Source organism: Vulpes vulpes, chromosome 1 (genome assembly GCF_048418805.1).
Source record: "Vulpes vulpes isolate BD-2025 chromosome 1, VulVul3, whole genome shotgun sequence".
NCBI classification, from domain to species: Eukaryota; Metazoa; Chordata; class Mammalia; order Carnivora; family Canidae; genus Vulpes; species Vulpes vulpes.
The window spans coordinates 132,237,918-132,263,277 of record NC_132780.1 but is presented as its reverse complement, the minus strand read 5'-3'; the positions used below and the strand labels follow the sequence as shown (position 1 = coordinate 132,263,277).

The window sequence follows — 25,360 nt, the reverse complement described above, 5'->3', positions numbered from 1 at the left end:
GGAGGCATTGGGACCCTGGTCTGGAGCCAAGGGACAGCCACCCAACCAGGTGCTCACACTCTCTGGGCCTCAGTTTCCTCCTCTGTCAAGTGGGCTAGGACCCATCCAGTCCGCATCAGGGGTCTCCCCCCAACCTCCTGTGGCTCTGGGGATGGGAAGGAGGTCGGTGTGGAGTGGTGGTGTGGTGTTGGCTGGCGTGGTGGGGGTGCCAGCCGCCCCATCAGCGGCCCGTCTCGCCCCCAGATCCCCCAGATCAGCTACGCCTCCACAGCCCCCGACCTGAGTGACAACAGCCGCTACGACTTCTTCTCCCGTGTGGTCCCGTCGGACACGTACCAGGCCCAGGCCATGGTGGACATCGTCCGTGCCCTCAAGTGGAACTACGTGTCCACGCTGGCCTCGGAAGGCAGCTATGGTGAGAGTGGTGTGGAGGCCTTCATCCAGAAGTCCCGGGAGGATGGTGAGTCGTGCTTGGGCCCAGAGGGGGGGCGGGTGTCAGGGCCTGGTGGCCAGGCACTGCCCAAGAGCCGCTCTCTGGGTCCTGCCATGGGCCCTGCCCGCCCTGGGCCATTCCCCTCAGGGACCTCAGCCCCCTGAGCCCTGGGGAGCAGTCCGTGGCCTCCTCAACTGGCTGGGTAACCCCCCAGGGGTAGGAGGGGATGTGAATGACTTTTGCCAGCGTGGCCAGGCAGACAGAGGGAGTGTCAATTTTCCTGGCATGGGATCCAGTGGAACAGCTGCTGTTTTCAGGCAGATGGAGAAGGGGAAGGGGTGGGGATGGAGGTGGCTTTGTCTGGGGCGGGGGGGGGGGGGGGGGGTGTCTCAGGGACCCGGGAGACAGGGGCTCCACCAGCAGGTTCTTGGAAGGATTGTGCTGTGTGGTGGGAGTGAGAGGCAGGGCCAGCAGGGCTGTGTTGGTTCCTGGTGTCTTCAGGGAAGTTGGTGCCCTTGGGGGGAATGTGAGGACCTGGGAAAGTGATGTGCTCTCCTGGAGGCCTCCCCCTACCCTTACCACAAGCCAGCTTTCCCCCATTAAACTCCCCCCATTCCCTTACTTGTCCTCAGAAGCTCCAGGGGTAACCCTTTTAGATACCAGCAAGCAGTAAGAGACTGGTATAACAAGGGTTAATACCTAGGCAAGCCTGAAGCCCCCAGCACTGCAAGGCTCAGTTCTGATGGTGCTGAGGAGGGCAGGCTGCCTGGGACCATGGTGGTGGTGGTGGTGGTGGTGGTGGTGGTGTGCATCCAGCCGCTGTGGTCAGGCCCCAGGTTGGGGGCTCCTCCCGGGTCTGGGTGAGCCTTGCCAAGCGGGATGGTTCATTGCACACGGGTGGGGTGTGCGGGGGAGGCAGACAGGCTCTTCCCCTCCTGGCAGCTCCTCGCAGAGGGGCCCCTGGCCTCTCCCAAGGCTCTATCTCTAAATAGCTCATTGTGGCGCCCTCGACCTTGGAGGATGGCATCTGTATATTTATACCCGAATAACCTCAGGACTCTAATTGCTTTTCCTAAGGACCACAGAGTATCCAGAGGCTGGTGTTGGTAACACCCTGCGGACATAATCCTGCTATAAATCTCAGATAAGCCCCTTTAATTGTACAGCCAGAGCAGCTCGGGTGCCTGCAACCTGGTGGAGAGGACGGAAGTGGGGCAGCGCTGACCGATGGCCGCGGCTCCAGGCCACTCCCCGCTCCGGCAGCTGGCCAGGCAGAGGGCAGCACGGGCTGGAGGGGTCCCACTCCCACCTAAAGCAGGCGGGCTGCGGCTCCCTGCCCCCCCCTGCCCCAGTAGTGTCAGACCCTGGTGCCACAGCCCCCTCCCTCTGGCTGCCTATAGGTCCCTTGCTGCTTTGCTCGGAGGTGGGTGCCTCTCTCTGGGCTAGCCCCATCCCCTGCTCTGCCCGTTGGCTGGAATCCTTTCCCAAACAAGCCCACCACCTCCCTGTTTATGGTGTAACCTCTACAGGCTTTGGGAACAAAGGTGCTAGAGGGACGGATGGAAGGTCTAGAGCTTTAGTTTTCAGTTGTGTTCAGACCCAGCCATAGGGCCCTGGGAGCCACTCCCAGCACTTACATAGCTCTCCCTACATGCCTGGCCCCTGCTGAACACCTGTTTCACACCTGTGGTCCTGGGGAATCCTCCCTACCCTGTGTAGTGGATATCCCCATTTTACAGGGGAGGAAGTGAGGCAAGTGAGGCATAGAGAGAAAGAAAACCGGCATCAGGCCATCCACGTATGAGTTGGAGAAGGGATTTGAACCCAGGCTATCTGGCTCCAGGATGAGACGTCAGAACTGCTTTTGTATTCATCGCTCCATCTTCTGCCCCCCTTTCCCACGGATGGGGGGATGACAGTCACACACACACACACACACACACACACACAGAGCCTGGAGGGACACTTGCTGGTGTGTTAAGAGTGGGAGAAGCATGGGATTGGGATGAGCTCTAGGTATTTGTGTTTTGGCTGAAACTTAGACTACTGTTTGAATTTTCCACAAGTATCTCATTTGGTGGCTAGAAAATATAAAGCCTACTCAAGATTTTTAAAAAGGGGCACCTGGGTGGCTGGAACAGTTGGGCGTCTGCCTTTGTCCCAGGGTCCTGGGATCGAGCCCGCATCTGGCTACCTGCCCAGCGGGGAGCTGCTTCTCCCTCTCCTCCTTGCTAAATGCTCTCTGTCACTATCTCTGTCTCTCTCTCTCTATTAAATAAATAAAATCACACACAAAAAATATCTTGTTAAAAAAAGTTTAAAAACCAAGAATTCTAGAAAAATAAGAAAACTAGCTGTGCTGCCAGCGCCTGCAGCTCAATGCAGCTCAGGGGTACTCCTGGCCTGGTACAGGTGTCCCTCACCACACCCCTGCCCTCTGTGTGCTCTCCCATCACCGAGGGCCTGGCCTCCCACCCGGCCTGAACTTCCATGTCCTTAAAAGCTCCTTCTGTCCCCCCGCAGTCCCAGGGCCCTGGCTAGGCTTCCCCTCGGGTATGGGCAGCTAGGTCTCCCCACCCCACCTGCTAAAATGAAACTTGATTTGGAGGAACGTCTTTAGGTGGTGAAAAGAAAAAGGAGAGAGAAAGCTGCGCTCCAGCTGGCCAAATTGAAATCAGAATTGAGCGGCCTGTAGAAAGAGGCCACTGTACCTTGTAGCCTAATCCCTGTGAAAGATTAAAGATGTCTTTGGCCGTATATTGTATTGATTCACTCTCTGAAGTATAAATCATCTGTGAGTTGCTCAGAGGAGTGCCAGGGAGCAGAGTAGAGGGGAGGGCGCACTTGCTAGGCCGAGGACAAACATCAGAGCTGAGGGGAGAGCTTGGCCAACAAGTCCTGGATGCCTGTTGTGTGGGCTTGGGGTCTTGCAGGGGAGCGCAGTTGTGTCCATTTTATAAAAGAAGAAACTAAGGCCAGAGAGAGTAGGTCATTTCCCCAACCATGTAACCAGGATATGGAGGACCAGGAACTGAAACCCAGCTCTGTCCTCTGTGTGGGGAGCTCTTGCATTACACCCAGCACGGATTGGGCCCTTGGCTTGGGGCTTAAAGGAAGCCCTGGTCCTGCATTTCCCAGCCCCCACTTTGATCATTCAGTCTTGTGGCTCAGCCCCCAGACCTTCCTGTGGCCCTTGACTGAGCCCTGCCCTGTGCCAGGCACCCTCCCTGCACCATCATGGATCCTGGTGACAACCCTGTGGGGGCTGTTCTTTTTGTTCCCATTTTACAGATGGGGGAACTGAGGCTCAGAGGGGCTTGCCCAGGCTCACACAGCGAGGTGTTGGAGCAGGCCTTGGAGTGTGGCTGTCACACCCAGGCCTTTCTTTCTTTTCTTTTTTTTTTTAAAGATTTTATTTATTTATTCATGAGACACACACACACAGAGAGACAGAGAGAGAGAGAGAGAGAGAGAGAGAGAGAGAGAGAGAGAGAGGCAGAGACACAGGCAGAGGGAGAAGCAGGCTCCATGCAGGGAGCCGGATACGGGACTTAATCCCAGGACTCTAGGATCATGCCCTGGGCCAAAGGAAAGCGCTCAACCGCTAAGCCACCCAGGGATCCCCCACCCAGGCCTTTCAACACTATGCTGCCTGTCTCCCCGCGGCCCGCGTAGCAGAGGCAGCAGCGTGTGGCTAGCGGGCAGCTTCTGGCAGGCAGATTTGGGCTCTGGCTTGTCCACCTATTGGCTGTGAGAACCCGGGAAAGTCACTCAGCTGCTCAGTTTTGGGTTTCTCACCTGTGAAATGAGGATAAATTTGGTTGCTACCAGAGTGGAACATGCTTCTGGCCCACAGATGTGGGAGCCCAGGAACACATATCAGAGGGTTATTATTGGGGGGTCTGGTGGCTACCGGCCTCCCCATTGCCCGGCAACTCCTGGGGAGGCCCCGGGTGAGCTGGAACGCCCGAGGGGACCATGCTGGGCGCTAACTGAAGCTGTAGTTCATGTTCAGGGACAAGGCTAGGGACAAAGCCATAGGAGCCCAGGCCCACTGGTACTTATGGGACAGCTGGTCTGGCAGCCACAGAGCAGCCAGGTGAGCTCCAGAAGCCATGAGGGCAGGACACACGTGGTGGTGGGGGTGCACATTTGTGATTTTCTGGACATGTGACTGGTGGGCCTGTGTGCGTGCTCACGTGCGTTGTCTGGTGCTCTTCCCTGTCGTCTTTGGACACCGGGACTCCCTCCTCCTTGCCAGGGGGAGCCTGTGCTGAGGGGAAGGCAGAGAGGCAGGAGTGAAACCGATGTTGGGATTAGGCATGCAGAGCAGGCTCCGCCTGGGCTCTGGAGATAATGGGACTGAGTCACCCAGGCATGAGGGGGTGGTACCCATGAGACATGGCCCTGCCCTGGGTGCTTCCCTCCACCATCCTGGGCCCTCTCAGGGGAGGGGCCTGGGGTATAAATTCTTATACCCCCACAACCTTTCTTTGCCCATGGGGCCCTATGTGAGCCTCGGTTTATTTCCTGTAGGGCTCCATTTCACGAATGAGGAAAATGGAGGCTCAGAGAAGTTAAGGTCAGTTAAGGTCTGCTTAAGGTCAAACAGGAGTAGCATCCTAGCGCCTCCTATGTGGGTGACGGGAGAGTGGATGGTAGTAGTAGGTAATATTGATGGAGCCCTTCTGTGGACCAGATCTCCTTTTGTGTACTTACATATTAATTCATTTAGCCCTCAAGACAACCCCATTACACGGATGGCAAAACTGAGGATCAGAGAAGTTGTAAGTTCCTTGAGGTCACACAGCTGGAAGAATAGCACGAGTGGAATTTGAATCCAGCTGATGGTCCCCCCACCTCTAGTGCATGTGGCAGGAAGGACACAGGTCAGCTCCTGACAAGGGTGTCTCCATGGGATTACCTGGGGAGTTTGGTTCTGGTCTTTTCTGGGGAGCGATTCCAGCCTCCTGGGTGCCTCCAGGCACGGGCTTCTAAGGTGGGAACAAGGTGGCCACTCGGTGCAGCAGGAGAGGGCAGGGGTGGATGGATCAGGCCAGCTTCTTGGAGGACACCCTGTCCCTTGCACAGTGAGGAGTTCCAAAGCCTCATCTCCCCACTGTGTCCCTGTGTCCCCTATTGATATTCCGGAGACACTGGTGAGTCAAGCTGTTACTGGTCTGACCTCCAGCTCCAGCTCCCACTGCTGAGCGTCAGGCTTGCATTTAGATGGTCCCTGTCAGCAGCGCAGCAGCTTGGGCAGTGACTGGCGGGGCGGCAGCCCAGGCTCAAGGCTGGGGCGCCTCCTCGTCCTGTTGTGTATGTGACATCTCTGGACTCAGCTTCTCTGGCTGTAAAGGGAACACTCGCCTCCTGGAGGCTCCAAGGGGATGGGGAAGAGGTTGGCCAGCCGGAAAGGTTTGTGCCACTGGGGTGGGAGGGTGCTAGCTCTGTTTATGTATCTGGGAAAGCAGAGAGGTGCCTCCAGGATCCAGAGAGCCTCTGAGAGTGGACCGAATGCCTGCTTCCCTTCCCGTTGCCCCTGGCCTTTTCTCCTCCCTCCCATCTCTGCTGCAGCCACACCAGCCTCCTCCCTGCTCCTCTGACACTGGGTAGTAGCTCACCTCAGGAGCCTTGCGCTGGTGGCCCCTCTGCCTGGAGCTGTCTTTCTGTGAATGTCCGTATGCCCACATCCTCACCACATTCAGGTGTCTTCCCAGCTGTCCCCTCCTCAGAGAGGCCTTTCTGACCACAGTATTATAGCCCCTCCCCTGGGCCATTGCTCTCCATTCCGTTCCTGGCTCTGTTTTTCTTATAGCACTTGACAAATCAATTTATATTTGTTTATGGTCTGCGAGGGCAGAGATTTTTTTTTTTTTGCCCGTTTTGCTCTCCGCTGCATCCCCAGCAAGTCCCCAGCATATAGCAGCTGCCTAGTAAATATCTGGGGAATGAGTGACTGATCGATCACAGACTCCACCCCCAGCTGCTTCCTTCTTTAGCTCTTCTCCCAGGGGGCCTGAGGTTGTTCTCCCAACCTGCAGAAGGGCAGACTGAGGTCGACAGAGCAGAGGCACCTGGGCTTAGGTCCGGGGGCCCTGAGACCCCAGCTCCTTTCCCACTAAGCTCCCTGGCCAGTGACCCTCTCCTGACTCCCCGAGGACAGAATCCTTTCCCGGAGGCAGAAACAGGGATATGAGAGCTCGGGGCTGCTCTGCAGCCAGCTGCATCAGGCTGCCATGAGGGGCCCTGCTTCCTCTCATTTCTTGCTACAATGCCTGGCTTGGGGGTGTTTTTTTTTTTTTTTTTTCTTCCTGGAGGGCAGCAAGGGGAGGACACTGAGCTTTCCAGACCTGCTTGAGTTTCCCAGCTGGCCTAGGCTTCACACCCTCCAGGTATGCAGCTCCTGTGTGAGGCGAGGAGAGGTCCCAGGGGCCCTGCTGGCTCTGGGTAGGGTGAGGGGAGCAGTGTACCACCTGACCTCATGCCCTGCCCTGCATGCAGTAGGGGCTCAGTAGAGTTTACCATGCATCTGGTAAAGTAAGGGATATACTCCAGGGCTGCAGGGGATCCGGCCCAATGACATAGCTTAGACAAGTGAAGAGGAGGGGAAGGGCATGCCAGCTGGGGAAACAGCATGAGTAAGAGGCTGGAGGTAGGAGTGAGTCAGGCAAGTGGGACCCCGCTGAGGGGCTTGGCCTGGTCCTTATGGCCATGGGACGGGGAGTAGTGTGACATGGAGCTGAACAGAGTTTTTTTCAAGCCAATCCTATTTAAAAAAAATTTTGGCAGTTGGGGTCATGTGTGCTTACCCAAGGGATGGTATTAGCACACACCGTCTCCACCTTCTGTGTCTCATTTGCGCAGGGCCCTGGGGGGTCCTCTCTGCCCTTAAGGCTCAGGCCAAGGCCCTGCCTCCCTGAGGGCTTCTGTCATCTGCTTTCCTGCCTGGGAGGCAGAGATGCTCAACAGGAGGGAAGATGATGGTCCCCAGGGCTCACCACCTGGGAAGCCTCAAGCACACCCACCCCAGTGCTTACTGAACTTTCCCTGGGCCTCTTCCATTTGACTCTAGGCCTCTTGAGGCTGGGAAAGGAAGGGCTCCTTGGCTCTGTGCTCCTTGCCCTCCCTTGCACACAGCAGGAGTTAATAGATGTTTATGGAATGGACATGTGGGCCAGCAGATGACCAGCCCTGTGTCCTTGGGCCCATCACTGTCCTTCTGGGCCCTCCTTCCCTCATCTGTAATCAGTTCATCTCCAGTGTCTAACTCTGCCCCCTACAGGCTGTGTCCTCACAGTCCATGGCCCTGGGCCCCAGGCATTTTTCTCTATAAGCAAAGGCTCTCAGAGGACTGCTGGAAAAGAAGACATCCCTGAAGACCCAGAGAAATGGGTATCAAATGGTAGCACTTCAGAGTTTGGTCTTTTGGTTCAGGGATGATATGGGCCAATTGTACAGGGACAGAGCCTGGAGCATGTAATCAGATGAAATGTGGTTGACATTAGCCAAAGGGCTGGGGAGCTGGAAGCAGGGAGGGGTCCTGCTGCTGGCTTTAGCTTGGTATATATGAGCTTGTAGCATCTTCTCAGGGGGAGACCTCTGGACTCTCCCCCCAGCTGCTTCCGGGAATCACAGTACAGGGACCCAGCAGCTGGGGCCCGGTATGCCCTGCCTGCTAGCCATGTATTTTCCAAGGATGCGGAAGGGAAGTGGGCCCCACCTTGCAGCCAGTACCCACCATTCTAGCTTAGTAGTCAGTCCTCATTGAACTTGAGACCCATCATGACTTCCCCTGCCTTGGTCTGCTGCCTGTCACTCTACTATAGATGGAAATTAAGTGGACCTGGCATGGGTACCCCCTGCCAACCCATGAGGCCTACCACGAGCCAGCTGAGTCTCCTGGCCAGTGCTTGGAGATTGGCAAGGTGCTGGCATCAATGTGACTGCTCGGTGATTGCCAGGTCAATCTTCGTATTGCTGTGAAGATAACCCCGAGCTTGCCTGGCCTGCCTTGGGGACTTTGCCTGTTCACTCTGATTTCTCTGCCACTCTGGCCTTTGGCAAGGTGCTGTCACCTCTTGATTTTGTGAGTCCCCTGGTGTGGGTGGCATTGGGTCACTTTTCCTTCTCTCTCCATTCGTCTTTGATGTGTTCACCCTGGCCTATCATAGCAGGGATGTGCTCCATTCTGGGTTTGCCTCTAAGCTTGATGGGAGTTACAGGAGGAAGAAAATATTAGACACCAAGCCCTTGTTGCTCTGAATTTGCATCTCTGCCCTCTTGGACAGGAAGCAACGTTTTTTTTTTTTCACCAGCCTCCTTTGTGGAACACGTTTGAAGATTTCTTTGGGGTTTAAAAAAATTTCCCTTTGTGGATTGCAGCCCCTTTGTGGCTTTGACCTTCTGAACCCTGTCCTCTGGATGCTGTAGTAGAGTGGAGTGGTTAAGAGCCCAGATGCTGGCTCTGCCGCCAGACTCTGCACCACCTTGAGCAGTCCCTTATGGTCTTTGGGCTTGTTTCTACTTCATGAAAGGGGGATATGGATAGTACTCCCATTAGGTTGCTGTGAGCATTTAGTGAATGAATTGGTGTAAGGCATTTAGCACAGTCTGGTCCCTAAGTGAAACACCAGGCTACCAAAGGTGCATCCATTGTCACCATGACGAATCAGACTAGGGGCACTGGGGCCCAGTCTGGTTCTGCCTCTGTGTCTGGGTAGCTGTGTAACCAGTCACTTTCCCTCTTGGAGTGTCAGCTTGATGGCCAATGTGAAGGTGATAGGTTAGGGGATCTGCGAGTTCCCCCAGCATGCATCTCTGCATGCCTCACTCACCTCTCTTAGCTTTTCTATCCATCCTCATCGCATGAAAATCTGGATACCATAGGCTTGGCCTTCAGCTACCAGTGTGTCTGGTTCTTGGGTCTGGACCTGAGCCCACAGAGGAGCCCTGTGCATGGCAACCTGATCCCTTCTGACCTCTTCCCTTTTGTTAAAAAGCAAGCAGTGAAGACCAGTGACCTTTCCCTGCTCGGGTTTGGGACTTGACTTACACAAACCCTCTTCACCTGGTGGCTGACTATTGGATTTCATCCTGTTTTCCCATCTGAGGTGGGGTCCCCAGTCCTGTTTCCCATCTGAGGCGGGGTCCACCTCACTCTGAGCTCCTTGGAGATGCAGCTGAAGCAAGCTCCAGACTGCTTTTTCCCTGCAGCTCTAGAAAGACCCTGTGAGCTCACCGTTTTCTTTCTTCTCCACCCTGAGACTTCCTGCTTCAGGCCTCTATGGGGCTGCTGAGTGTCCTGGGCAGGGGGGACTCTCAGCCTCATCCTCTACCTTGTGTGACCTTAAGCTAGTCCCTTTCCCTTCCTGAGCTTCCAGTTTTTTATCAGTAAGACCAGGAAGGTGCTGGGTGCCTTCTTCAATGGGGTCACACACATGGACACACAGAGGGATGCTCATAGCCATTTTTGCCTTGTTATTCTATGTCCACCAGCCCCTTCCCAGGGTCTTTGAGCCCCAACAGGCTCTGACTCCTGCATTGGCTCCTCTGCTGGCCTGGCCTGGCCTGGGGAAAGCCCCTGAATCTCCTTTTGTTTTAATATACATAGTTCTTGGGGATATCTCATTAACTGTCCTCACGGAAGCTGCTAGGCTCTGGCCCCAATGTGAGCCCCTACACAGCCACTCTGAGACTTGTCCCTTTTTTTTTTTTTTTTTTTTTAGTAGAGGCGAGTATGGCTCAGGTTACCCACAGGCTTGCCTGGGCCCTCACTACTTTGGCAGTGGCAGAACTGGGGTTGACACTTAGGTCTGTGTGACTCTGGAGCTCGAGGGAAGGAAGGTAGAGCCTTCTTTGAGGCAGTTGAGCCTGCCTTTTACCTGGCCTTCTTCAGGGAAATGCTGGTGGGTCAGCCAGAGGGAGGGACCTACAGGGACTGTCCCCAAGAAAGGCCAGAGGTTCTGCTCAGAGCCAGAGTAGGAGGAGAGGGTAGACGGGTTCCTCTGATGGAGAGTGTGTGTGTGGGAGGGTGGTGGTGGGAGGTGGGTCAGGTGTCACCATTATGATGGCTGTGTATGAGCCTATGAGAGGCCCTGTCTAACGGTCCCCAAAGATAGGGAGGAACACATCTCTTGCTAGTCACTTCTTCAATGCTAGCTCCCCTCGTGTTCGTTCCTAGGGTTCTTAGGGACTCAGAAAGATGGAGTCTAGGCCTCTAAATTACACAGAGCCAGCTCCATGGGATGTAGCTGGTGAGGAGGAGTGGGGGATTTCTCTTCCTCTCAGTCCCTTCATCTTTTGCCTTTGGGTGGTAATTCATTCATTTGCTGGATAAATATTTATTGAGCACCTATTGTGTGCCAGGCATTCAACCAGGACACTGGGCCTATGGCAGTGGACCAAACAGACAAAGATCCTTGGCCTGGTGAGCTCCCATTTGGGGAGAGGGCCCAAGGAGCTTATAACAAACAAGTAAATGCATCACTGTGTAATACAATTTTAGATAGAAGCTGATGACATTCTATGGAGAAGAATAAATCAGTGTAAGTGACAGAGAGGGCCAGATAGGGGAGATTATCTCATATAAGGTGGTCAGGGAATGCCTTTCTGCAGAGATGGACATTTGAGAAGAGCCCCAAATGCAGTGAGAGAGTGAGGCTTGTGATCTCTGGGAAGAGTGCCCCAGGCAGAGGAACCAGCAAGTGCAAAGGGCCTGAGGTGGGAAGCTTCCTGGCATTTGGGGAATAGCCAAGAGGAAGCAGCAGAGTGAGTGAGGTAGAGGGAAGTAGAAGAAGAGGGACAGGTCACATGGGGCCTTGTAGGCCACTGGGAGAACTTTAGATTTTGTTCTGAATGAGATGGGAACTATTGGAGGTTTGTGAGAAGAGGCGGGATGTTAACATACTTGAGATTAATAGAATCTTTCTGGCTTTGTGTGGGGAACAGACTGGGTGGAGGGAGGCACTGAGGCAGGAATGCAAGTGAGGAGGCCATTGCCATCATCCAAGTGAGAAGTGATTTGGCTTAGACTGGGGGTGGGGCTGATGATAAGGGACAGATTTAGGGTGTATTTTGAAGCTCCAGCCCGAAGGACTTGCTCCTAAATTGCATGTGGACGGGAGGTCACGCGTGCACACCTGGGTTCAGCACCACGGATAGTGGCAATTGCCCCAAGGCGGGCCATCTGGGGGAAGCCCTGGTTGGCTCTGGTCCCAACAAACTGCCAGTTCTCTGCCAGTCTGTGGCTGCTGAGCAAAGCCTCATCTATAGAGTAGAGGTTCTATCTCCTCAATTCTGTTATCAAATTCTTTTTAGCCAAGTATATTTCTTTTTGGGCACTGCTGCAAATTCTTTTTGGGATGAGGCAGGTCTAAACGTAATTACAGGTGATCCTTGAACAGCACAGGGGTTAGGGGTACTGGCCCCTGTGCTGTTGAAAATCTGTATATAAGTTTTGACTCTCTCAAAACTTAACTACTAATTGCCTTCTGTCGACCAGAAACTTTACTGATAACATAAACAGTTGGTTAACACATATTTTGTATGTGATATTATAATAAAGCAAGCTAGAAAAAAGAAAATATCACTCAGAAAATCACAAGAAAGAGAAAAGATGTTTACAGTACTCTACTGGACCAAGAAAAATCCACTTACAAGTGGACCTGCACAGCTCAAACCCGTGTTGCTCAAGGGTCAACTGTCTATAGCTGGGAGAAGAGGTTTGGAAACATTTGTCTCCAAAAATTTCTGCACCTGGCTAAATGGTTGTTTTGGGGAGGGGAAGCTTCCTTGAGGAGAGGGCGATGGGAGGAGAATTAAAAAAAGGTGGGCCTGTCCCAGAGGAGCAGGGGCTGTTCTGGGTAGAAGAACTGCATGACTGGTGTGGCTCTTCATGACCTCTTCCTTCTGAGAGGGAGGAGGGGCAGCATTCTGGTGAGAGCAGCAGGCCTACGTGGGTTGGGGGAGTCTAGTCCATGGCAGAGAGTGCTGCCCCCCAGGAATGCCACAGACCTGCTGTAGGTGTCTTTGGACAGGCCACTGTTCCTCTTTGGCTATCAGTTTCATCATCTGTAAAATGGGGATAATTGCAGTCCCTACTTTGCTGGTTACTGTTAAGAATGAAAAAACAGGTGAATTAGCCATCAGAAAGGGCAAGAAAGGGCTGAAGGGCCTGAGGGGGGCTGACTCTGAGGCCTGAGACTCTAGTGGTGAGCATTTGGCCTCTTCCTGCCCTTCCCATTGTGACTGTCCTCCCTTTTCTCCCTGACTTGCATGGTGCCTTATATTCATGTCCCATTTTGCTGTAGACAGAATGATCATATGGGTATTCTATGCAAATTCGCATTTTTAATGAGCCGGAAGGAAAGCTAATGACCATTTTACAGACATCTTGGGACCCAAGGGAGGCCTTGGGATGGGAGGAGGAAGCAGGACAAGGTGACAAGCAAGAGGAGAGGGGAGGGAGGGATGAGAATGAAGATGGAGAGGGACACAGCTTGGGCTGCTGAGTGGAGAATGGGGGAAAGAAGCATGGGTCCCATTTACCATCTCCCAGAGCCTGCCTTGCCTGCCTCATTTTACAGAGAGGGAAATGGGCTCAGAGAGAGGAGGCAACTTGCCAGTCACCCCAGAAGGTGGGAGAAAGAGTTAGAAAGGTGGAGGGGGTGGGAAGAGAAGCTGGCAAAAGGGAACAGGGAGGCAGCCAGGATAAGGCTCTGGCTTGTGAGATTTGGTTTCTTTATCTGTAAAATGGTCACCTAAGCTGAGGGCTGATTGGGAGGAATTAGTGAGAGAACATGTGAGCACTGTATGAACATGAGGGTCTGTGGAATAATGGGGTAGTGTGTGTGTGTGTGTGTGTGTGTGTGTGTGTGTGAGAGAGAGAGAGAGAGAGAGAGAGATAAGAGACAGAAGATGGGGTGGGAGAGGACAGGAAGAGGAAAGTAGAAAGACAGGAGCAGAGCTGAGGCCAAGACCTTCTGGATGGTAGACTGACTCTTAATTAATTAGTTCGTTCATTCCTCAGCATCTGTTGTCTACTCCATAGATGGCTATCAGCTCCACAAGGGCAGGATTCTTGGTTGTCCTATTCGTAACTGTAGCCAAGGTGTCGAGGACAGTGCCTGGTACTGGGAGGAGGGCTGCTTAGCAAGTGGTTGCTGAATCAGTGAATGCTCTGGGCCCCACAGCGGCCATCTCCCATAATTTTCATTCACTGTGCTAAGTGCAGTGATGGAGATGTTGGAATTGTTACAGGCTCCCAAGGGAGAAGGAGCCTGGGGATACCCATGAAGGCTTCCTGGAGGAGTAGGCCATGCCCTGAATCCTCAAGAATGGACAGGTGCTGACTTGAGGAAGGAGGAGTCTGGGCAGGGTGATTGGGCACTAAGGCAGAGATAAGAATCTGAGCAAAGCAGGATCTAGGCCTGGAGCCCCTGTCCAGGTGCCTGTCTCTCTGCTCCTGGATGTGGCCTAACCATGTTGGGAGGGCCTGGGGAAGGTTTCTGGGGGTGAGGTGAGCACAGCAGACTGGCCCACCCACATCTGGGCCTCAGCCCCAGACCTTTTTCTACCAGCTTCTGCTAAGCTGAGTCCTGGGCAGCCCAGCACCTCAAGAATGCCTCTCGTGGCATGCTGGGTCAGGCTGGTGTCTGCTGCTGTCCTCACTGCTGTCCTCACTGCTGTCCTTTCATTGTCCTCTGCCCATGCCAGTTAATGAAGCACGCGCACATTCGCCGTCTGGTCCTCCCTCCTGGGCATGGCTCAGCAGCCCCATTTTCTGGCTGAGGAAGCTGAGGCCCAGTGGAGGTGAAGGGATTGCTTGGGTGGATCTATGCCAGGGCTGGACCATGCCCTCCCCGCCCGCCCTGTTTGCTGCATGTCCTGCTGTTCTGCTGCCCCTCCTGCTGGCCTGGCCGGAAGAGGAGGGGGCAAGGGCTGGCATGGGAGAGGGTCCAGGAGGACTTCATTACCCAGTGCCTGCTTGTGGCAGTTGGGGCGGTGCTGAGCCCGCTGCCGGCGGGGAGACATGCTTGGCCTGCCCGGGTAATTACATCTCAACATTTCATTTTGCTTGTCAGTTTCCACTTCCTGGGGATGTGGGCTCCTAAATATTTTATCCCGGCCTGCAGCTGCCTGTTCCTCCCTGGCCAAACCGCAGGCCAGGCAGCCGGCCCCTCGCCCTGGCTTCTCTCTGCCCATCCGAGCATACGTTCCTGCTGTGGGGGTGGAGCGAGCCAGAGGTCATCTTCACACCCCTGCCCCACACACCCGCAACCAGCCCATCACTGACTCCTCCTCTCGAGTCTGGTGTGGAGAGGCCAGGTGGAGGATGCTGCTGGAAATGAGGCTCAGTTCAGCCAATGTTGATGAGTCCTTCCTGTGTGCCTGGCACTCTGCTGGAAACTGGGGAGTTAGGGAGGAGAAAGACATGGTCTCCCCTGAAAGGGGCTTATGGGGTGATGGGAGAAACCCGACAATATTACAAGAGCAAACACTTACTGAGTGCGTGTGTGCCTGGCTGTGTTCAGAGCACCTTATGTGTATTAACCTATTCTTCACACTGTAGTACAGGGAAATACGGCTCAGAGAGGTAAGTAACTTGTCCAAAGTCACCCAGCCTAGAGGTGGCCGAGCTGGGAGCCCTGGCACCCTGAAGCAGGAGAGTTACCAGATGGGCCACGGCACAAGCAGGAGGATGGCGTGTGCCAGTGGAGAGGGTGTGGGGAGAGCCCACGTGGGCATGGTGAGCTCCAGCTGGGCCAGAGAGCTGGCATGTTTCCAGGGGGAAGTGGAGGAGAAAATGAGCCCCTCCAGGGTATTGGGTGGGTAGAGGAGCAGGAAGGGTATTTCTGGCAGAGGGACCAGCAGAGGCTGAGGGTGGGAAAATCAGAGTTGATCTGGAGAAAGAGGTCCTGCTGTATGAGGGTATGGAGCTGGAGGCTGAGGAAGCAGGGGTGTCACTGGAGCTCTGGGGTCTTGCTCTGTGAAGGGCTCCTTAGCAGAGAATTCTGAGCTAGCACTCAGCAGACCTGGGTCCGGCTGACCCCTGACGTGCTGTGTGAACCTTAGGCAGACTCCTTCCTCTCTGAGCCAAATCTGAGAAATGGGTAGGATTCCTTCAACCAAAGGATGCCTGAGAGTCAGGGAAAGTGGAGGTTGGGGGGCTGAGTCGGGGCAGGGGTATCCTGTGGTGGGGGGGGGTGCTAGGGGTGCGGGTAGATAGGAACCAGCCTTTTGTCACTGCCTGCCTCCGAACCTCTTTGCTTTCTTTTCTATTTTTTTTCCTGCCTTTCTTGCTTCAAAGGTGTTTTGCCTAAATGGGTTTGTGTTAAGATATTAGGTCGATCACTCAGCAAATTTCCCTCTGCTCAGAGCTGAGCACCATGAATAATGCAGCTCTGAACAAGGCTGCCACTGCCCAGCAGCCTCCTGGGGAGGAGATAGCAGCACTCAGCTCCAAGGCACTGAGCCCCACAGCTGCCCTGACAAGTCTCCCCTAACCTGCCCTCTCCCCCTCCCCTAAGTATTGCCCTGGAGGCCAGATATGTCCATGGGGGGATCCCGTCCATCTTCACGACAACCTCGTGTTTCTGGGGGTGGGGGTAATGTCATTCCATCACAGATGCAGAAATGGATGTTTGGAAAGCTTGGGCAAAGTAGCTTTTACCACAAAGCAACCTGGTGGTTGAAGTGGGACGTGGGCCCTTCTGTGCCCATACTCAGCCTCCTATGTCACACCAGGCCAGGGCTCTGGATCTGTGTCCCCTGCACTCCCAGAGCCAGCCTGCTTCTCCACAGAGGCAGGGCTGGGCTGGAGCGGAGGCAGAGGGACAGGATTTCAGCAGGAAGACAGGGTTTGCCTTGACGGAGAAGCCACCGAAGCTGCTTGGTAAATAGTTGTTGGAAGACAAGGGTGCCATACCCCGCCGTCAGGTCACTAACCCACCCCCCTGGCACTCCCCAGCCAGGCCCGCCTCGGAGGCAGCAGTGCAGGGGAGGTATGATGGTGCCCAGGTGTGGTCCTGCTGGCATGGCAGCTTCAAGGAGGAGTGGACACACGAGTGTGCTGGTCTACCCAGCTCTGTGGCTGAGTGACTGAGGGAGGCCGGGTGCGGTGAGTGGTCATGTGAGGCCTTGCAGACCACGTGAGCTTGTGTGGCTGTTGGATGTGTGAGTCGGACTGTGCGTCGGTGCCTGAGTGTGGCCATGTGCCTGTCCTCTGCACAGGCTGTCATCAGGTTCGTGCTGGTGATGGGGTGGGGCTGGGTTTGGCCTCGTGCGGGTCCATGGCCCTAAGGTGGTGTGAGGTTGGGGTATGTGACTTGTGAAGGGGTGTGTTGCCCGTGTGCACGTGTGTGTGTATGTGTGTGATGGGGTGCGGCTGGGAGTGATGCTAGGTGCTGAGATTATTCAGGAAGGGAAACGTGTATGTTTGGCCTAGCATTTGTTTCCCGGGCCAGGTCCTGGTTTATAATGGTGTCCCTGGTCCCCCAGAGCACACTTCAGCAGCCCTGGGTCCTGATTTGGCCTGGGGAATGAGTTCTCTGTCTTCCCAGCTCCCGCCCTCCTGTGTGAGCAGCTCCTACCCCCACTGTCCTCACCTGTCCCCAAAGGCATTGGCCCCAGGAGGCAGACCCAGGTCTTCACAGGCGCCACTGCCTTTGACCCTCACTGCAACTCCACCAGGTGCAGTTTCTTTAAGTCCTTTCCCATTTTAAAAAAGAGTTTACTTATTTATTCATGAGAGACACAGAGAGAGGCGCAGAGATAGAGGCAGAGGGAGAAGCAGGCTCCATGGAGGGAGCCCGATGTGGGGACAAGATCCCGGGACTCCAGGATCATGCCCCTGGGCCAAAGGCAGATGCTCAACCAATGAGCCACCCAGGTGTCCCAGTCCTTTCCCATTTTGTAGTTGGAAGGTCTTTTGCTCAGAGAGGCTAGGTGACTTGTTCAAAGCCACACAGCCAGTAAGCTGTGCAGCTAGCATGGTCTTTCTTGAGCTGGAGGGGCGGAGTGGGGGGGGGGAGCCGAATGCAGGTGCAGTATTCATGCTTGGCACAGACCTTTGGGGGCATATGTTAGGGAGGCACCTGGACAGGAAACTGGGGGACTGTCTTCTCTTCATTGTCCCTTGATACCTGAGTCTTCTTGGCTCCAGCCAAATCTCTCACAGTTGGCCCACTTCTTCCCTAGGGGTAGAGTCACCCTGGTCATGCAGGGAGGGTGAATATTCTACTTCATCTTCATGCTTTTCTACTGGCCCTGCTATCTTCAGACTCTGAGGACCTGCCAGTTTGTATGGTTCTCTTACACTTTTCTTCACTATTTGGGTTTTTTTTTTTTAAGTAAATTCTATCCCCAACGTGGGACTTGAACTCACAACTTCAAGATCAAGAACTGCATGTTCCACTGACTGAGCCAGCCAGGTGCCCCCTCACTTGTTATTGTTTTTCCTAAATGCTCACAGCAAGGAATTTGCATCTAGTTGGAGAAGTAAAATCTCCAAGCAAGGCAAGACTGAGGAAGATGTCCAGGTGTGTGTGATGCCCAGCCCATGCATGTGCACAGAGCTCACAAGTGCATCCTGCAAGGGCAGATGCTGTGAATGGATTATCTCTGGAGCCCAGAGTCTGGCATGGACGAGGTGCCAGGCCCAAAGTGGGTGCCCAGTGCCTGGCATACAAATGTCTGGGCACTCAGCATGACTGGGCAGCAGCTCAAAGGGGAGGTCACAGGTGCAGGGGTCAGGGAGCTCCCAGAGGAGGCAGAAGGATTTGAGCAGGTGCGGGTCCCCACTCTGGATTCCTGCAGAGCCTCTGCCCCTACTCCCTGCTAGCTACCCCTGCCCCTCTGTCCCTCCCGTCCCCCTCAGTTAGCTATGTAGTGGCTCATTCATGCAGCAAGCATGAATCAGTGCCTATCTCTTGAGCAGGTACAGCACGAGGCCTGGGCCCCTTGAGGCTCTGAGCAGAGCTACAGACACTAAGGATATATCCAAGGTGCAGGGAGGGAAGGCTGCAGAGGGTCCCTGCAGCACCAGGTGGGGGCCTGGCAGAGGGAGCATCCTCTGCGAAGGCCTGTGGAGGCAGCAGATGTGGTTGGATAGCAGATCCTTGTAGGGGCCCGGGTAAGGCTGGATGTTAGAGACCTGAGGAGGAGGGGTGGACCTCGAATCCCTGTCCCTGTCTCCATCTCTGTCTCACATTCACGTGCATGCACGCACAGAGTCACTGGGGGTTGTAGGCAGGGAGCTGTGTCAGGTGGAGTGTAGTGGGGAGTAGGTCTGGGAGCAGGAGCAGAAAGGGACAGTGGCCGTGAACCAGTCCTGAATGGCCACCCTCCCCCCAACCAGAGGCCTTAAGCCCCCTGGGGAGCCCCAGACCCAGCAGGAGCCAGGGTTGGTTAGAGTCCAGGCCTACCTCTCACTTGCTCCCACAGCCCTCCTCACCCTGGAACAGCCAGGCGTCAGGGGCAGTCTCTCAGAGCCTGGCATCTTCCTGACCTCAAAACACCCTCCAGCCACAGCTCTACTGCCTGAAAACAAAAGTAGCACTGGATTAGTCACCGACCCCCTGAGTGGGTCCCTCTCCTGAAAGCGGATTTGGGAAGAGGACCTGGCTTTTGGAGTGGAAGGCAGGGCTGAGTGTGTGTGCTTGTGCATGTGTGTGTGTGCCCGTGCATGTGTGTATGTGTATGTGTGTGGTGCCATATGGTCCAGGGTAACTCCTAGCCTGCCTCATGCCTTCCTCCCACCTCCCCCTCTGCTGGGAACCTATAGGAACCTGGGACCCCCCTTGGGTTGTGTAACTCCCCCCACCTTTCTTTCTATGTTGCAATTTGCTGCCTTCACATTTTGCTGTAATGTAGATTTTTCCACTTGATTTCCCAGGATTTGTCTTTTTATTGTTTTTCTCCCTTTTTAAATTTAAAAGGACCAAAAAAAGAAAAAAGCAAGAAAAGAAAAAGAGGAGAGGAGCCCGTGTCTGTGCTGGTCTGCAGCTGCTCACCTGTGCTGTGAGGGAACAGGCCTTCCTGGGCCACCTGCATGCTTCCACCGTAGGGAAATTTCTCCTCCCTAGTCTAGAGCCTAGCACCCAGGGTGCTATTCAGGCCAGTTGAACAGCCTGGTAGAAGAGTGTGACCCTAGGGCCCTGGGAGCTGGGGAAAGACGGGGTGGACATGGAGTCCCCTGGGGAGCCATGGATGCGGCACCCTGTCCTGGCCTCTCTGCCCAATGGGGCCCATCCCGCTGCCTGCGTGCTGGCCACTTAGCTCCTTACTCAGGGCCTGGCAAGGGTAGGTCTCCTGGTGAGTGAGAGAATGAGAATAGGATGGAGAGACAGATGCCCAAGCCTGGAGGGTGAGACCTCTGGGGAGGAAGGAGAGAGCCTGGGTCCCCTGACTGCCCCCAACATGGGGGGGTGGACTTGGGTGAAAGCAGGCTGCTCTGGTGGAAGGCCACCTCAAGTGGGGTGCTGCAAAGGCAGGGGACCTGGAGGTTCCCTGGGGGCGGGTGGCAGGATGGTGGGGAGGGCTTCTTTAGACTGGTGGAATGGGGAGAGCCATCTGGTGGGGGGCAGGGAAGTGTGGGGAGGACGAGGAAGCTGGGCACAGGTGCAGTGTGTGTAAACCTGAGTCCCCTGGAGCACGAGGGAGAGCCCTCCAGGTAGGAAGGCTGGCTGACTGGCTCCCCCGGGGTGTCCCTTCTTGCCTGGCGGTTTCTGTGTCCCTGTGCTCAAACTCCCTGGATCACCCGTGCTGATGGAGGGAGCCAGGTGCTGACAATCCCAGGCACTGGGGGACAGAGAAACCAGGTCATTTTAGCAGTGAGCTCTCACCTGAGGGTGGGATTTACAAGTCTAAAGTGTTTTCAGTTCCTGGCTCTCCGGCAAGGCAGCAGCTCCAAGGGAAAAGTCAGAGCAGACTCAAATTTGCCTCTGCCTCTTAAGCTACACAGCCTGGCCTGACCCTCCTTGTCCTCTAGGACCCAACGGGGTGGAATGAGGGGATGCAGCCCCCACCCCTGCCCCCCATCACCCTGCTGGTTTCCTCTTCTGCCCCGCCTCCAAGAGGTTTTCTGCCACTGTGAGCAGGTTGTGTGAGGGCAGGGGCCCTGTCCTCATGGCTGCGCCCTAGCATCTAAAACTTGCCAGGCACCTGACAAGCTCGGTAAACATTTGTTGACTCCATGAAGGGAAAGTAGCAGTGGGCAGGGTGTGTTGGTGGATGCGTGGAGAAGTACAGAGAAGCATGTGGTGGGCCTGGCACCCAGGGGCTATCCCCTGCCACTGTCTACTCCTGCCAGCCCAGAGGGTGTCCCCTTGCACTTCTCCTCTGGCTGATTGCTCTCTTTCCTGGTCTTGCTTTTCCCAACTAGACCATGAGCTCCAAGGTAGGGATCTCGCTTGTTATCATTTCTCAGCATCTGATTGTGCTGGGAACTGAGCAGGGCGCTTCTTGGATGAAAGCATGCATGAATGAAGGAACACACGAACGCACGGACCCGGCCTTACCCTTGGGGAGTGCAGTTGGAGGCAGACACTGACACAGATACATTGGCTGGACCTGGAGAACACCGGGAAAGGTCATCAGACCGCAAATAGAAGGGGCTCAGAGACCACAAAATACAACAGGAAGCCAGTATCAAGTTTTGCTAGTGGAGTCTCTATGTCACATTCAAGTCAGGGCAGGTGTCTGGAGCCTGGGGGAGGCACAGGGGGAGGGCTAATAGCCTGTCCTCAGGGGCAGATAGGATTTCAGGAGCCAGAAGGCTGGTGGGAGAAGGGCGGTCTCTGGCAGGCTCCCCACTCCCCGCCCTCCAGTGCCCTGTGGATGCCACTGGGCTGGGAGCGGCTGAGGGGCTCCATTCCACAAATGGAAAGGAAAGGCTGGGGTTTGTCCCGTTGTGTCCTCCAATGGGCAGCACAAACCACATGAGGACGAGCATACCATCATTGCGCCTTGTGTCTGAAAGTTTTGTCCGATTTGGATTCTGTGGTCCACATTTACTAAGCATTTACATTTTGCCGTATTTGCTTCTGATTATTGCTTAAAGAAATAAAACATGGAACATGGATTGTCTAGAAGCCAATCCCCCCTGCCCCCCACCCCCACCCCATGGAGCCCTTCTCAGTCTGTTCTTTTGCTTTCCTCTCTTGAGGTAACCACAACTCTGAAGGTGGTAGAAGGAAGTCATTCAGCATACTTTTATTGAGCACCTACTATGTGCTGGGCACTGTTCTAGGCTCTGGGGAGGTTGCGATGAGTGCAACAGACAGAAGCTCCTGCCTTCCTGCAGCTTTTGTTCATATGGATGTGTGTCTCCCTATACACTAAGTCTTATTATATGTGATCTTTAAGCTCCTCATAGACGGGACACATCATGTTGCAATTTGCCTTTTTGATCAACTTCCCGTTCTCAGGATTCGGTTGTGCTGGTACTGTTGTGAGAGCTATTTTCTTTCCACTGTACAAACACCACAGTTTATCCGTTCTGTTGTAAAGTATTTAGGTCATTTCCAATAGTCTGCTTTTGCAAACGGTGCTGCAGTGCATGGCTGCGTGGGGCTCCTGTGCCCATGTGTGCGTTCCTGTGGGAGGAATGTAGAAAGGGGCGTGCCAGCTTATAGGCGATCAGCACACCCCACTTTACTGAATGTCTCTATGTAGTCTCCGAAGTGTTCAGTGGCCACTCTCCCAGCTTTCTGGGAGCAGAGGCAGGGCCTTGAGGGGACCAAGGATGGGTCAGTTTTGACCAGTGGGAGGGGAAGGCATGGAGAGAGGGCAGGCTCTGGGCTGCCACAGCTGGGGGTATGTGGGGCACTCACTGCACAGCTGAGGGAGGACGGGGGTGGGAGGGGTCCCAGAGAGGTAAGGGGATGTCCCAACATTCACTGGGTTTAGTTGGGGCGGCTCTGCTTATTCTGTGACAAAGCAGGCGGGAAGCCACAGAGGGCTGGCCTGGATTTTAAACCCCCTGGTGCAGTGACGAGAGCCTCATCTGGAGATGGGCTCTCCCCCAACTGCCGTGTGCCCCTGGGGAAAGCACTCCTCCTCTCTGGCCTCATCCTCCTTGCTCCCTGTCCAGCCTGGGCCAGGAGGTCTGTGAGGTCCCTGGGCTCCCAACTGCTCAGATGTGCTTGGCAAGTGGTCATGGCTTCATGCCTGTGGCCCTGTGAGTGGATGCACTGACTTGGTGGGCAGCAGAGCTTGCAGCTGGCAGCTGGGTGCTCACCCAGGGCCTGGGAGGCTGGGGTGTAGAGTGAGGGGCTGGCCAAGGGGGCGCTTAGGAGGGACTCCAGACTCCTCCATGCTCCTGCTTTCTTATGATCCTATGCCTGGAGTCTGGGAGACGTAGAAGGTTTCAACCTCTGAGCAGAGATAGGGAGTGGGCTTGTTTCTTGCTACTTAGGTTTAATTCTGTTTACTGTCCGTATGGACTCATGGGTTTGTATTTTATCCAATGAGGGAGGCCATGGGGGAAAGGAGTAGGGTGAGGAGAACTCCCTCCCTGGTAGAGAGGGTTGAAGAGGGGGTCCTAGGGGTGTGTTAGCCATGGTCCCCACGGCGATGGTGATGGAGCTACAGCTACAGGATAGCAGGCAAGAGGGCTGGCGGGTTTGGCATGTGATTGGGGTCTTTCCAGGGGTGGGGAGGGGCTGCGGGAAGCAGAGCTCAACAGAGACCCAGTGACCCAGGCCTTTTCTTTCTCTGCCTGAGAGAGGGTCTGGACACAGACCCAGATTGCATTCCTATTTCCGGGCTGTGTGACCTCCATCAGGCTGCCTAGCACCTCTGAGCCTCAGCCCTCATCTGTAAGATGGGACTACTAGCACCTGCCCTGGGGGGTGTGAGGCCTCACTGCGTGCCAGGCTTGGAGTGGATGCTTCAGTAAATGCTGTCCCTCTGGGGCTACTCCGGTCCTCTCTGGCTGCAGCAAGGGGCCAGGAGGGCAGCTGAGATAGATGCCGTGCCACTCACTGCTGGGAGCTTGTGTCACACCGGCACAGCCCCCGGTGAGCCAGTTGCTTAATCCCCATCCTGGGGTCCCTGGAGCAGCCATGCTGACATTTGGGCAGCAATGCAAAGAGACCCTGTGGGTACTTGGCTTTTCACCCCAGGGCAGTGGCGCCAGTGGGCTCTTACTCCAGAACGGGCAGTGTGCCCAGACATGCCCATGTCTACAGGCTGCAGTGTTCCCTTGACCTTGTACACCAGCCCCTTCCCCACATGGCCTGAGCCATGACACAATGGGGGAGCCAGATGGCCTGTGTTTAAACCCTCCCCCTCCCCCTGACTATCTATGTGACCTTGGGAAGCCCCTTTAACTTCTCTGTGCCTCAGTTTCTTCATCTAGAAATTAGAGATGTGCTGATGACACCCCACATGAATGAATCCATGTAAAATTTGCAGAGTAATAGTCAATGCACACTAGATGCTTCATAAATGTTCACTGGTATTTTTGAGCTTTGTAGAACATCCCCCCCTGCCCCCCCTTGCCACCAACTGCCTCCCTCTCTTGTGGTTGTAAGAGTATCCTGCTTGGACCATCCTCCCATCTCAGGTACCTCGTGGCTCACTCTCATTCTAGCTGGTGGAGTGGTGGTCATTTAATTCTTTCACCAGAGAAATGAAACATGCAAGATAGGCCCTGGGCTGTCAGGTGGGACCATCCCGTGGATCCTCCTGGGGGGGGGGCGTGGCCCAGAAATACCCCTTTTCTGAGAGTTTCTCCCCATTTGAAGACAGTTAACTCCCATTTCCTTATGCCCCTGGCCCCCCTCCTCCCTCCTGGAGCCAGGTGGCTCACCCTTACCCGCTGTCCAGCCACCTCCCCTTGTCCATCTGTCTCTCCAGATGGGAGGGAAATGTCACAATTGGCCCACTTTCTAACTGGAAAGGAACCATATGGAGGCTTTAGTTGGGAGCTGAGCGCCTGCCCAGCTGCCATTAGCACATGGCCAGTGCTGTGGGCAGCAGACTGGCTCCTTTTGGCTCTCTCTGTGGGACCTGGGTCTGGAGGGACCAGTCCTGCCCAAGGACCCTCCCTCCTTCCCCTTGAGCTCCTGGTGACCATGGTCTTCTCTGGTGCTTAGGATTTCTTTGGTGCCTTAGGAGAGACCTGAGGAGCTTGGCCTGCCTGAAAGAGGCAGAAAGTAAGGGAGGTGGGTTCTAGTCAGGGGCGAGGGCAGAGCACCATGGCTGCTTTGCCTGCTGTGGAGAACCAGGGTGGGGTCTACTTCCTGGGGACAGGGACGTGAGAGTGTGCATGTGTCGTGTGGCCCCAGGCCTGGCAGGTGCCTGGCACAGAGCAACCCCCCTTCTAGTCTTCTAGTGAGTGTACCTTGTTCCTCTCCAGAATGCCTCGTATCTGGCTGCTTATGCCTCCTCCTTCAGACTCAGCTCAGGGTCACCGCCTTTGGGCAGCCTTCCCTGATTGCCACCTCTGTTCCAAGGGTAGAGGCTCCTTTTTTTTTTTTTTTTTTTTTTTTAAAGATTTTTATTTATTTACGAGAGAGAGAGAGAGAGAGAGAGAGAGCGAGCTCACAAGCAGGGGGAGCAGGAGAGGGAGAAGCAGACTCCTCACTGAGCAGGAAGCCTGATGCAGGACTCCATCCCAGGACTCTGGGATCATGACTTGAGCTGAAGGCAGATGCTTAACCCACTGAGCCACCAGGTGCCCCTAGAGGCTCCTTCTGGAGTGGAGCTGGGTATTGTTGGCACTTCTGGTGGGGCTGGTGGGTGGGCCCCACACAGAGGCATATGGAGTCTGTGCAGAAGTGTCAAGTGGCCCCAGCGTGGGTAGCAGCCAGGTGCCCAGCCAAGGTAGATGGTTTGAGGCATTGCTGGGTCCCCAGGGGATCCTGTTTGGGGTGGAGCTGGGCTGTGACCCTTGAGTAGGACCCAGAGGGGCTGACAGTC

At 55.0% G+C, this 25,360-nt stretch overlaps 1 protein-coding gene across 21 annotated transcripts in view; it reads left to right on the top strand.

Moving 5' to 3' along the window:
- Nucleotides 1–25,360, top strand: part of GRM4 (glutamate metabotropic receptor 4) — a 177,397-nt gene that overhangs the window by 55,610 nt on the left and 96,427 nt on the right. For all 21 annotated transcript variants that reach the window (XM_072730306.1, XM_072730181.1, XM_072730214.1 and 18 more), the window contains one exon: nucleotides 244–460. In XM_072730306.1, coding sequence (XP_072586407.1) covers nucleotides 244–460 — 217 coding nt within the window. The remainder of the gene's footprint in view (nucleotides 1–243; nucleotides 461–25,360) is intronic.